The following is a 12,672-nucleotide window of genomic DNA, read 5'->3' as shown; positions in this document are numbered from 1 at the left end:
TGATGGATAAAGAAATGGTGGGGGTGGCTGTGTTGCTTATGCCCAAATACACCGCCCATGTCAGGCTGAGAAGCTGACGACATTCTCTCTCGTCAAGTTCAACTTTTCATCATCATAGCCTCTTATGATTTGACCTGCTCTTTCACTCTGATCACAGCCTCTGCCTCCCTGTGATGCTGGTCATGTACTTGTTGAGCAACTGTTCAGTCACTAAAAGACTCTGCAACAAAGCCAAACCGACCGTCCCAGTGCGCTTTGGTCTTTCATCTTCCTGAAGATTTCACGAAGTTAAGCCAAGGAGATATCGCGACAGGCGGAAACACTGGCACCGAAAAGAGGAAAAAATAAATTCCGCCAAAGGGCGAACAGGCATCAGAAATTCTTCAGATCAAATGCTTTCAAATGGAGACTACACAGTCGGCTGGATATGTGCCATTACCGCCGAGCTTGTCGCTGCCCGAGCTTTCTTTGACGAACAGCATGAACAACCCAGAGAAGTTACACAAAACGACAACAACAATTATGTCCTGGGGAAGATCGGACCGCATAACGTCGTAATCGCCGTCTTACCTCAAGGCGAGTGCGGCCCATCCTCTGCTGCAACTGTTGCGAGAGACATGCTACACAGCTTTCCAAACATCCGCATTGGATTGATGGTCGGTGTCGGCGGTGGTGCCCCGAGCCCAAAGCATGATATACGCCTCGGGGATATTGTCGTCAGCAGTCGCGGCGATGGGAATGGCGGTGTGTTGCAATACGACTACGGCAAGACAATCCAGAACAGTTCCTTCGTGGAAACAGGCTTTTTGAACCAGCCGCCACAGTCATTATTGACCGCAGTAAACACCCTTGAGGCTACATATGAGATGCAGGGCCATGAACTTGACAATGATGTTGAGATGGCATTGAAGAACATCAAGAGGCGAAAGAAATACTGCCGACCCCACGCAAGCACCGACAGGCTGTTCCGTCCCTCTTTCACACATCCCCAGAACTCTTTTGCAACCTGCAGTCAAGTTTGCAGCGACGACCTAGCCCACCTGCTGACCCGGACCGCACGGGACGAGGATGAAAACAACCCTATGATTCACTATGGATTGATCGCTTCTGCAAGCACTCTGATGGAGGATGCCATCATTCGGGATACCCTGGCCGCAGAAAGGAATGTCCTCTGCTTCGAGAGGGAGGCCGCAGGCCTGATGAACCACTTTCCCTGCTTGGTGATCCGTGGAATATGCCATTATTCTGATACGCACAAGAACGAAGACTGGCAAGGATTCGCAGCTATGGTGGCGGCGGCTTATGCAAAAGACCTTCTGCGTCAGATCCCACCTAAAAAACTCGAGGCCGAGACGAGGATCGGGGAGCTTCTGTCTGATGGTTAGTTATCTTTAGGGTTTTGATATGCCATTGTCGTTGTTAATAATATATTAGTTCTTAACAAACTATCTACTACCGAGGCAAACGTGGAAACTGTCACATCCAGGCTGAAAAGACAAGAGGACCTCGAGATCCTGAATTGGCTCACTCCATTTGATTATGGCCCCCAGCATAGCGACTTCCTGAAGAGGAGACAGCAAGGAACCGGTAACTGGCTCTTAGACTCACCGACCTTTCAGACATGGCTCAACACTAACAAGCAGACGTTGTTCTGTCCAGGTATTCCAGGAGCGGGGAAGACAATTCTTACATCTGTTGTGATCGACCATCTCGGTTCACGATTCCCAAAGGGTTCCAATGTGGGTATCGCATACCTGTATTGTAATTTCCGGCGGCAACACGAGCAGACAATTGAACACTTCCTCGCGAGCCTTCTGAAGCAGTTGGTGCAGGAACTGCCTTCCATACCCGAAGGTGTGAAAAGGCTTTACGACCATCATATGCATAAATTCACCCGGCCATCATGCACCGAACTCTCGGAGACCCTACTTTCTGTCCTTTCTGACTCCAAGATCTATACGAGAACCTTCATCATCATCGATGCCGTAGATGAATGTTCAAAATTGGTTGGATGCCAAAAACAACTCTTATCAGAAGTTTTCCGCTTGCGAAAAGAGACTGGGACGAATTTGTTTGCAACATCCAGATTCAGCGATGAGATTGCAGAGCGCTTCGATGGTGCCCAGTGTATGAAGATCCATGCAACCGCAGGAGATTTGGCAACATATCTCAATGAGCAAATGAACCAGCAGCCAGATGTTTTCGACAGGGATATCCGAGATGATGCAGTATCGAAAATAGTTGCAGCAGCTGATGGAATGTAAGTTATACAATTTAACCGGACCGTGGTCGAACAAAGCTGACTATAGAATGTCAGGTTTCTACTGGCACAACTGCATATGAACACACTAATCGGCCTGCCCACGAAAGGAGATGTGAAGAACGCCTTACGAAATCTGGCTAAGGGACAGGATGGACTAGATGAAACATACAAATTGGCGATGCAAAGGATTGAGGGCCAGGGCGTTGGCTATCGAGACCTCGCCATCAAGATTCTGTCATGGATTGTTCAAGCCCTAAGGCCGCTTTCTACTCTCGAACTCCGACACGCCCTCGCCGTCAGACCGTCCACGAACAGGCTGGACCATGATTTCATCCCAGCCGTCGGAATCCTACAGTCTGTGTGCACTGGCTTGGTTACGGTCGATGAAGAAAGCGAAGTCATCCGCTTGGTGCACTACACAACACAAGAATACTTCGAGAGAACTTGGCTAACATGGTTCCCGGATGCACACAAAGACTTGACAACAGTTTGCGTAACATACCTCTCCTTTGACATCTTCGAGAGCGGGGTGTGCCAAACAGACGATGAACTTAAGAGAAGGTATCAAGAATATCCGCTCTTTGACTATGCTGCATTTTATTGGGCATTTCATGCCGAAAAGCTATTGAATCTACCACGAGAAGTGGTAGATTTTCTAGGGTGCAAGACGAAAGTACGGGCGTCTGGCCAAGTAATAATGGACCATATATCTGAGTTCCGCTGGCACAAGCTTTCAAGTCAAATAACAGGGTTGCATTTGGCGGCATACTTCGGTGTGGAAAAAGCAGTCGAGCCTCTATTACGTACGCAGACTCAAGAGTTGGACGGTGATGGCCAGACGCCACTGTTCTATGCGACTATGCACGAGCATATGGAAGTGGTCGAGTTGCTACTTGCCGACGGTGGCGCAAACGTCAAAAACAGCGACGGTTGGACACCGTTGTGCTGGGCAGCTCAGAACGGACACGAGGTGGTTGTTCAGTTGTTACTTGCTAAAGATGATGTTGACGTAAACTTCAAGGACAACCATAATGGGATGACAGCACTATTATATGCAGCAAAGCACGGGCACAAGGCGATTGTCCAACTGCTGCTTGCCAAAGATGAGCTCGACGTCAACATTGAAGATCCAAAGGGTACGACAGCACTGTTATATGCTGTCCAAGAAGGGGACGAGGCTGTGGTCCAACTACTGCTCGGCAAACATGGCGTCGATGTGAATGCCGCGGACAAGGAAAGCTCCACACCATTGTTATGGGCGGTCGAATTCAGGCATAGGGCAATTTACCAGCTACTGCTTATCCACGGCGGCGTCGATGTCAACGCCAAGTGGCAATCCGGCGTCGATGACGACACCGAGTGGCAAGACGGTTGGACGGCGCTGTTTTTCGCCGTTTTAAACGAGGATGAGGTGGCTGTCCAGCTGCTACTCGCAATAGACGGAGTTGACGTCAACGCCAAGTCTAGCCTAGGCTTGACGCCGCTCTCGTGTGCAGCTTCATGGGGCAACAAGGAGATCGTCCAGTTGCTACTTGCGAAAGACGGGGTGGACATTAACGCTACGAACGACGAGGGTTGGACGCCGCTCTTGTATGCAGTCTCGAACCGCAACGAGGAGATTGTCCAGTTGCTGCTTGCAAATGAAGGGGTGGATATTAACGCTAAAGACGGTGACGGCTGGAGTCCGCTATTGTGGGCAGCGCGCCATGGGGACGCGGTGGTGGCTCGGCTTTTACTCTCCAAAGATGGGATTGATGTCAACGCCGAGGACAATGATGGCAAGACACCGCTATCACATGCGGCCATGAGGGGTCACGAGGAGATCGTCGAGCTGCTGAAGCCTCGGGCTGTCTGAGGGTTTAGATTGAGGTTGAATTAAATATCGATGGCTACCTTGGTGGGCAGGCAACTCCTCTTTAGCCAACTGTTTGGGGGGTAGAATGTGTGTCAGTTCTGATTGACAACAAGTACAGGTTGAAAGGAGGGGAAAAGAAGCATGGGAAAGACAAAGTAGAAGCTGGATTCTCTTCCTAGTTGGTCTGGCTAAGTTAATGCAGTGTATTGATACTGGCAACCGGCGTGTTGAGCAATACTGGTTGAGGAAGTCGGTCTTTTCCACTAGTGGAATGTGTTCTACAAAGTTGCTGCTGGCAGGTTGTCGGATCAGTTCAACTCCGTTTTCTGGTAGTTGTATTAGCAGATCATTGAAATTGATATAGTTAAACCTCTTATGGAGGCTGAAAATGGCTTTGTGCTGTGACCGGGCTGTCAGTATGTGCCACAGGTGCGTTTGCAGGATTGATAGCTCACTGAGGCATTTGGTCTTACTCTCAAGCCAGAGAGGCCGATATCTAGTTGAATCCTTGTCTCCCCTTCAGGTCTAGAAGGCTGTACTTAACCAGGACCTAGCATTTATTCTCATATAGGCGAAGTAGGCCGAGCCTCTAGTAGGTCAGGGAGATGTAACCTTACTATTTCTTTCGATGCCTCGATGCCCCGATGCCCTGTTAAGATCTGATTCGCAGTGCTGAGCGCCACTGATATACTTCGCTAGCTCTTAGATTGGAGCCGGAACTATTGGCAGGTATTTAAATTGGCTGCAGACTCTACATCGTGTCCTAGAACAACCAGTTGCGCTAAATCTAGCAGACAGTCTCACTACTTTCTCATTAAACTTTTATGAAGTGTCCCAAGCGACAGAATTGGGAGAAGGGGGGGTAGAGATGCACAGTAATATTGTACACAGAGGAACTAACCCGCAAATAGAACCCCTCCTACGATTCCACAAGATCCTTCAAATCAGACCCCGTTCTTCTACATCACCCGAGCGAAGGCATTTTCTGGCTCCTGAGCTGTCTCCACAAGACAAGCATAGGGGTGGCTGAAGAGCCGATAAGTCTAGAATGTTTGCAAATTTATGTTGCGTTGGACTGGTCTTTTGGCTAGTCACGAAGAAATCAAAAAGTTATAAAACAATTTTTTTTTTATTTTTTTGTCGCAGCTACTAAAGGAGTGTGGGTAGTTGAAGGTCAATCCAAGCGTCCTTGGTCCGCCTAATTACAACTGAAAACAAAAACAGATTCCGCGCCCCAACTGCTGTATAAACCCCCGCAGTAAAACTTTTTTTGCCCCTGAGCCTATTTTGAAGCACATCTTCAGGTCTAGAAATCCCGGAGAGTTGCTGGCATTGACCTCAGGCCCCAGTTAAGGAGTTTATTCGAAGAAGACCTTGGCGTTGCCGAATGCGGCGCAGACCTGGGTGTTGCCACCAGACTTCTGTATTTAGTAGTTAGCGTTTTGATCTTTAGAAAGATGAAGGTTTAGGATGGTGAATGCCGAAGCAGTTCTGTTTATCACTTACGCCCTGGTTGTTCTGGTTGCAGCACACAACGATGCTGTTGCATTGGTTTTCGAGCTTGGAGCAGTAGACATCGCCGCCGCTGGTCCAGTCACCAGAAGAGGTGGAGCAGCAGAAAGGAGCGCCGGAGCTGCACTTGGCGGCCTGAATGACCTGGTTGGTCGGGGGCTTGGGAGCCTTGGGGGGGGGAGGAGGAGGGGGAGGAGCGTAGCCGGGAGCAGCGAGAGCGCCAGTGGCGGCGATGGCAAGAGCGATGATGGCGGTGAACTGCATGTTGGCTGTTGAAAGGTGTTTTGGTCTCGAAAGAGATGAGTAGATGGTTGTTTGGTTGATGAGGTTGTTTGTTGAGTGTGATGTGTGAGTGTGAGTGTGAGAGTGATGAGAATGAGAAAGCTGGGAGGGAGATGCCCTTCTTATAGCTTTTTCCACCCCAGTTTTGACTTGTAAAGATGTTTACAATCACGAGAGGCCAATATTTGACACTAGCCAATACAAAGACGGTCTGAGACCTCGAGAGGCTGGTTCCTGCGAGATGTCAGCCCCTGACTTCAGCTCATGTGAATATGTCCAAGCTGTGAGGCATCAGCCCTGAAGGCTGAGTTCCCATTCAAGATACTCTAAGACCGCTCCAGGCCTGTTCATACGAGGGACTAGCCCTTGACACCAACCAAATTCAGAGATGTTGCAGCTGCAAGAGGCCAACTCTGGAGGCTGAGCACATTCAAAGTTGGTCCTAGACCAGGAAAGACCAATTCTCGGCGTCGACTATCGATGCAAGAATGGTCTAAGACCGCCAGAGATCTATACTTGATGCTGGCTGACAACGCAACGATGGTCTAAGACCGTGATGGACCAGTTCTCGGCGTCGGCTATGCATGCAACAATGGTCTGAGACCGTGAAAGACCAGTCTAAGACGCCGCTTTCTGCATCTGGACTCTGCATCTTGAGACTATTGAACTTTCTTGCAATATCTACGCTGAGATCATGACATTATGCTGACGCTTTCGTTACATGGTGGCACTGGGCGGCAGTACAGTTTGTAGTTCCTGACGCTATTTTAAGCCCACAGACAATGTTGCGGGAACTCGCTCCTGGTACTACAATCCCTGCATCTGGCCACCGAGATCCGGAGTTATTGAACTCTCTTGTCGTACCTGCTGCTATTCTAAACCTATGCATGATGTTGTGGAAACTCTCACCCCATACTGGGCGTTTCTCTCCGCATTTACCAACCTGCATTTGGAGCTATTGAACTCTTTTTCCGTTCCTGACGCTATTGTTAACACGTTGACGATGCTACGCAAAGTCCACAATAAGCCAATTGAATACGTTTGCTAAATTCGTCGACATCATTCGATGACCAACCAAGCGTCTGTGCCCAATTGATCCGAGCAAATAGAGAGATACAGCTCAATATCAGAAACTTCGTCTAGACACAGTCTCGGTTCGTCGGGTCCGGCAATGCGAGAGCCGATTAGGCGATGACGAAGACGTTACAGCACACGTGGGGTGGTGGCGATATGGCTGTGGCCGATGTTCCGATGCTAGTCTCGCTCAGCCACAGATTATTTCAGCTGGCCGCCGGTTCTCAACAATTGAGCAAGTTAGCTATGATGCAAAATGATGTAATAAAAAGTCATTGCCGGCAGTTGAAGGCGTTCAACTTTTTCAAGGCACTAGGCTTCCACAGGTTGGCTTTTTTTTTGGACTTTATACTCATCCTTGCACCTAAACAACAAATACAAAGCTGTAGGGGATTTTTTATTGACATAAAACCCGCATCCCCTCTGCACAATTTGCCACTTCTAGACACTTTAGTTTCTACCTTCACTCAACCTTATTTCTCCATTCTATCTCTGGAACTTCCCGTTACTACTTACTACACACTCAGTCCACTTTCCACTCCATTGCCACCGCAATCATGCACTTCTTCAGCATCATCTGCAGTCTTGTCTTCTTGCAGGGCGCCATGGCGTCTCCTGCTGCGGGCCCAGAGCCAGCACCGGAGGTTCTTCAACCTCGATCCGTGGAGCGCAGAATGCCAACTGCCATGGACATTCCGTTCCCTCGGTTCCCTTCCCGGAACCACAATTACAATCCCTATGGTCAGTTATCAAGGTCAGAAGGCGCTCACTAGGCTGAACTAACACGGCATCACAGGCGGAAAAGGAGGAGGCAAGGGAGGGAACAAAGGAGGAGACAAAGGCAAAGACTGCGCGCCGACCACACAGACAAACGCATGCAGTGCGGGAAATCCTTACTGCTGTTCCAGCGACGGCAAGGGTGGTGAGTAATGTTGCTTCGCCACTGACCATTGAGCAATTGTCTGACATTTTTCTGTAGGTCAGGTTTGCCAGAACACCACTGCGTGCCAGCAGACTGTCATTTGCTGCAACAACAACAATGGCGTAAGTGCTATTGACCTCTCATAATCTGCATATTGGGTTCTCACAAACATGAATAGTTCCAAATCTGCATTGGAGACATGGACTTCAACCAGCCCATCACCATCAACATCTACAATGACTAATATGTCATGCCATCCAACCGATCTCCAGGTTCGGTCAATTTCGGACTATACAGTAGCATGATGGAGGGTATGATACCGTGGGGTCGGGGATAGTTGGCGGATTCGCTTTGGAGGGGATCTTGCAATCTTCAAGTAACCATGTTGGCTAGCCTTGTAGTCAATGTCAGAATACAATCTCTCTTCCATGACTAAGTTCCACCAATTGCGTTACCTGTGACTGTGTATTTTGTGATTTGAGATGGCGGTCTAGGATGTTACTGTTGCTTTGCATTTTCAGTGCCATATTCCATGCAGAACCATTGGGGAAGGATAAAGATGATGCTGCGGGGACATGAGCTTCCAGAGACGATACCCCAAGCCCCCAAGCCCCTGAAAATATTTTCTCGCTAGTTAGCCTTATGGTGGTAAGCCACAATAAAGGTGTGATGCTTAGGTAGCTCCGACGGAAGTCGGTCATCAGCTCAGCCTTAACTCGTATTGTGTTCAGTTCGGCTCTTGTTGAGGCGCACGGCACCATATCGATAAACTAGTGGTACAAGGGTGACTTCTCACAATTTGGTGCCGCTACACTTCAGCCCGAAGCCGAATACCTAGATCAGTAACCGTGACGTCGATGGCGATTATTCGTTGTCACATTTAGGATCATGTACCGGTATGTGTCATCTACCGATGAATTGGGAGAAGGTGAATCTAGACTGCAGCCTGTCGGAAATTAGATGCACAACCCCGCAAAATGTGTTTGCATATGAAGCCATTCAACGACTCACTCTGCTATTTTGGGCACCAAAGGTGACATTAGAAATCGATCCCGAGGAAGACCAGGTGATCGACGGGGTCAAGCTTTTGCTAGTCCCGGCCTGGTGTCCTTCTAGCACTCATACATTGTGCGGGGTAAGTAACATATCGATACCCTGTCAAATGCGGGTTGGAGTTGAGGCTTGAGATGCTTCACCGTTGTAGTGGCATTTGCAGGAAAAGCTGTGTTGGGGCAACACCATTCTTACCGCAGAGGCGTTTGAACTTAGATAGTTGCAACAGCCGTTGTAACGTCGGGCCACGGCTGATGGTCTGGAAATAGTTGAGACGCCACTCATCATTCCAGCAGCCGCTAATTGGGCGGTTCCTGGGGGCGGCACACCACCAGCTCGCTCTGTCCGAGCAATCGCCGGATTCGGATAGCTTCAAACCAGCCGTTGGGGATTGCGGAGTGTAACAGCACGGTCGTGACGCACCACACCAGCCTTGTTCCTGACTAGCTGCAACCCAGGGTCGCAGAGGCCCAACCTCGCGGGCTGCGGCAAAACGAGTGGCTCGGAGCATTTACGGAAAGATTTATGAACCACAGTGGCGGAGCATTATTTAGCGTCCCTGAATAACTAGGCTGGAGTGAGTCTGAGGGTAGTCTATGTAACACCGCGCTGGATGAATGATAGCATCCCTCGCCCATGTTGTCAATGCCGTCTCGTAACTTTACATTTTACGCCATCGGAAAATTCAGCTCTCTCCATGTTGAAGCGGTGTGGCGCGCTGCGGCAGTTTGTGGAAGCAACCCGCCTGCTAAAGATCAGGTCAGGTTATTTCCTCACAAAACACCGAGGTAGTACCCGTTGACTACCTACCTCCGCCGAGCGGACCACGTGAACACCTCAAGTTCGCTAAGTAGGGACTGACAAAGTTTAACATAGGGCGGGGGTGTTACTGTTGGTACTAGAAACAGGAAACGGTTTGTGGCATACGACTCATTGCGAGAGAGCCTTACTTTGATCCCGATATGGCATCGTCTTCCTAACTCGCCACTGCATTTTAAAGTCCAGGCCCGTGATTCCACTACAAGGGACCAACCTCCCGGGAGGGAGAGTTTGCCTAGTGATACTCTTGCTTAGCTGAAGTCTCCGGATGTTGTGCTCCGTTGGGGGCAAATTCATCAAAGCTGAACCAGTTTCTGAAGTATCACGACTTTCAAATACCGTGGACCGTTCACAATTTACTATACGTTCCGGGTCCATCTATGGGACTATACACAAATTGACATGGACTTGTCTTCTGATGTATTTACGGAACCAGTGACACGGCAAATCCCGTCTCAGCTCGAGACATAGTTTGCTAATCCGCGCGAAGACCTGCTGCTACAGTGAGAATACATCGGGACCACGTCCGAGATAGTATCACGTCATGTTTTCTATGATTCCTCATCTATGCCCGAATTAGGAGAAATATTGCGATCATGACTAGTCGAGATGAGTTCTGTCGCCGTCGCTCCCTCGCACCAAGATAGGCAAAGTGGATTTGATGGTGTTGTGAGTGCGCCTATCAAGTCACAGAAAAGGATCGTCGGTGGATACCACACAAGCAGCCTACCCTAGACTTGTAAACATGATGAGATATGTGCTTCAACAACCGGTGACCGACGATAATCAGGATAATTCATCCAGTTATCGCGGCTGTGATGACCCGATTAGTCCTGGGCTGTGTGTATTAACGAAATCTGGTCAGGCTTGTTCATCAAGATTCAATAGGGGACTGAAGATATTTAAAAGTTAACAGATGAAAGGTGCAAAGTTGACAGTGTCACTCCAGTTAAACTCACACCCATCTTAACAGCAATTAATTCGCCATTCATCACCCGTGAACCGAAAGCCCCCAAGATGACAAGAATGTGGTCGCCATTTCCTGAATTCAACAACGAGAATCATGTTGAGTACGTCGTCATCTTTGCCAAACTCCTCATTCCTGGGCGCGGAGATCCCATTCCCAAAGGCGCGGTGGGCATCTCCACCAAAGACGGTTCTATCTATTATGTTGGCCCGCAATCGAAGCTGCCACAAACGCTCCAGTCAACGCCCCCAACACATGTCAACTATCTTCTCCCCGGGCTCTGGGATTGCCACACCCATTTCGCGGGGACTCTCCAGGCCGATTTCCCAGCCTTTGTCCAGACTCACCCGGCTGCTTGCGGTGCAGCTATAGCACGGGGGTTTTACGATACGCTCATGGCGGGATTTACCAGCGTGCGAGATGTAGGGTCGTTCGCTATTGAAGCCTACAGTGCCGTCAAGGCTGGCTTGATTCTGGGGCCCACAGTCTTCGGTGCAGGCGGCGCAATTGGTATCACTGGCGGGAGCTGCGACGCCGTCACGTTGCCTACGGACTGGATGTATGGACGACAGGGAGTCCAACAGCACAACCAATGGCCCGGCATCAGTACGTTGGTCCTGGCGGATGGAGTGGACGAGTGTCGGCGAGCTGTACGATTGCAGATTCGCCGTGGAGCATCGTGCATCAAAGTCGTCACGACGGGAGGCGTCATGAGCACTGCAGACAATCCAGAGTACCGCCAGTATTCAGATGCCGAGCTTGAAGCTGTCATCGATGAGGCTACATTGCAGGGTCGAGCTGTTGCGGCTCATGCTCATGGAAAAGCGGGTATAATGGCCTCCATCAAGCTCGGTGCTTCCACAATCGAACATGGCAGCTACCTAGATGAAGAAGCAGCAGAGCTCATGCGAGAAAAAGGAGTGACGCTGGTTTCTACGCGACATATCGTTGAGGCTGGGCTTAGTCGCCTTGACAAGATGCCACCGGAGACCAGCGCCAAAATGGTCGCCATTGCAGGGAAACATCTTGACGCCTATCGAATTGCGGTACGGACTGGCGTTAAAATTGCCCTCGGAACAGATATTTGTTCTTCAGACCCCAAGGAAACGATTAGCCACGGCAACAACGGGCACGAGCTGGTGTGGGCTGTCAAAAAGGCTGGAATGACACCACTCGGCGCCATCGAAGCAGCCACAGCTAATTCCGCCGAGACACTCGGCCTCCAGGCTCCCAAGAAGGGCATCATCAAGGAAGGTTGGGACGCCGACATGATTGCGCTCGACGAGAACCCGCTGGAGAATATTGACGTTTTCGCGAAACCTGAAAACATCAAGTACGTCTGGCAAGGCGGGAAGCAAGTCAAATCGCCCCAGGCAAGTCATTGGCCTCCTCCCACTTCAGAGACAAATGGCTGGTCGGTGGTGGATAAGCACGAATGTGTTGGGTGCCAGGTGTCGGGACTTTGATACTGGAAAATGCCTTGGTAAGGGTCACCTAGATTACTTTGTATTTATTCTTTTATGGAGCGTGTTAATTAAATAGACAGAGAATCACCTTTGCCGCAATTCCTTCACCCCTATGGTGTGATGGCTACTGCTGAACGAAGGCCACGACTGCCCGCTGTGCCCTCATACAAGCCTCAATCCTCCAGCACTAGCTAGCTCGTCATGCATCACAATACACTTCTCTGGCCTCCTAATAGGAATTATGCCTGTTGAGACCTGCTTGTACGGCCGTTTCATTTGAGCGCCATTAATCCAAGTACATAATGATGCGCAGAGGCCGATATGGAACTGTTTTCATCCATATGAATGATCCATTGGATTCTGTTGACTCTCACGTGTCAGGTGGACTGGGGCGTTCTCGTTGACCTATTCGGGTATCAATAACCGCCGTGAAGCGTACATGAACCATGTGGGGATAGT

The 12,672-nt window shown here is 49.7% G+C and overlaps 4 protein-coding genes across 4 annotated transcripts; 3 read left to right on the top strand and 1 right to left on the bottom strand.

The window, feature by feature from the left end:
- Positions 1-70: 70 nt before the first annotated feature.
- BGZ61DRAFT_509832 (uncharacterized protein) lies at positions 71-4,118 on the top strand (the record flags this gene model as incomplete). The annotated part of the gene is made up of 4 exons (XM_046252027.1): positions 71-1,380; positions 1,435-2,260; positions 2,318-3,066; positions 3,367-4,118. The coding sequence occupies exons 1-4, from the start codon at positions 393-395 to the stop codon at positions 4,116-4,118; spliced, it is 3,315 nt and encodes a 1,104-aa protein (XP_046097475.1). The 5' UTR covers positions 71-392.
- A 1,358-nt stretch (positions 4,119-5,476) lies between these two features.
- Positions 5,477-5,894, bottom strand: BGZ61DRAFT_484263 (uncharacterized protein; the record flags this gene model as incomplete). The annotated part of the gene is made up of 2 exons (XM_046249588.1): positions 5,477-5,539; positions 5,625-5,894. The coding sequence occupies 2 exons, from the start codon at positions 5,892-5,894 to the stop codon at positions 5,477-5,479; spliced, it is 333 nt and encodes a 110-aa protein (XP_046097474.1).
- A 1,551-nt stretch (positions 5,895-7,445) lies between these two features.
- BGZ61DRAFT_522519 (uncharacterized protein) lies at positions 7,446-8,268 on the top strand. Its single transcript, XM_046252550.1, has 4 exons — positions 7,446-7,727; positions 7,783-7,908; positions 7,966-8,030; positions 8,087-8,268. Exons 1-4 carry the CDS (start codon positions 7,544-7,546, stop codon positions 8,150-8,152), a joined length of 441 nt encoding a protein of 146 aa, XP_046097473.1. The 5' UTR covers positions 7,446-7,543; the 3' UTR covers positions 8,153-8,268.
- A 2,538-nt stretch (positions 8,269-10,806) lies between these two features.
- On the top strand, positions 10,807-12,414 carry BGZ61DRAFT_430934 (uncharacterized protein; the record flags this gene model as incomplete). The annotated part of the gene is made up of 2 exons (XM_046243832.1): positions 10,807-12,230; positions 12,294-12,414. The coding sequence occupies one exon, from the start codon at positions 10,807-10,809 to the stop codon at positions 12,211-12,213; it is 1,407 nt and encodes a 468-aa protein (XP_046097472.1). The 3' UTR covers positions 12,214-12,230; positions 12,294-12,414.
- Positions 12,415-12,672: the final 258 nt, after the last annotated feature.

Source organism: Ilyonectria robusta (assembly GCF_021365365.1).
Source record: "Ilyonectria robusta strain PMI_751 chromosome Unknown BGZ61scaffold_29, whole genome shotgun sequence".
Lineage (NCBI taxonomy): Eukaryota > Fungi > Ascomycota > Sordariomycetes > Hypocreales > Nectriaceae > Ilyonectria > Ilyonectria robusta.
Note: the sequence above shows the minus strand (reverse complement) of the source record. Positions and strands in the feature narration are given on the sequence as shown.

Coding starts and splice junctions, on each gene's coding strand:
- BGZ61DRAFT_522519 (XM_046252550.1), top strand. CDS start 7,544: ATGCACTTCTTCAGCATCATCTGCAGTCTTGTCTTCTTGCAGGGCGCC. Junction 7,728..7,782: donor CCACAATTACAATCCCTATG/GTCAGTTATCAA, acceptor ACGGCATCACAG/GCGGAAAAGGAGGAGGCAAG. Junction 8,031..8,086: donor GCTGCAACAACAACAATGGC/GTAAGTGCTATT, acceptor AAACATGAATAG/TTCCAAATCTGCATTGGAGA.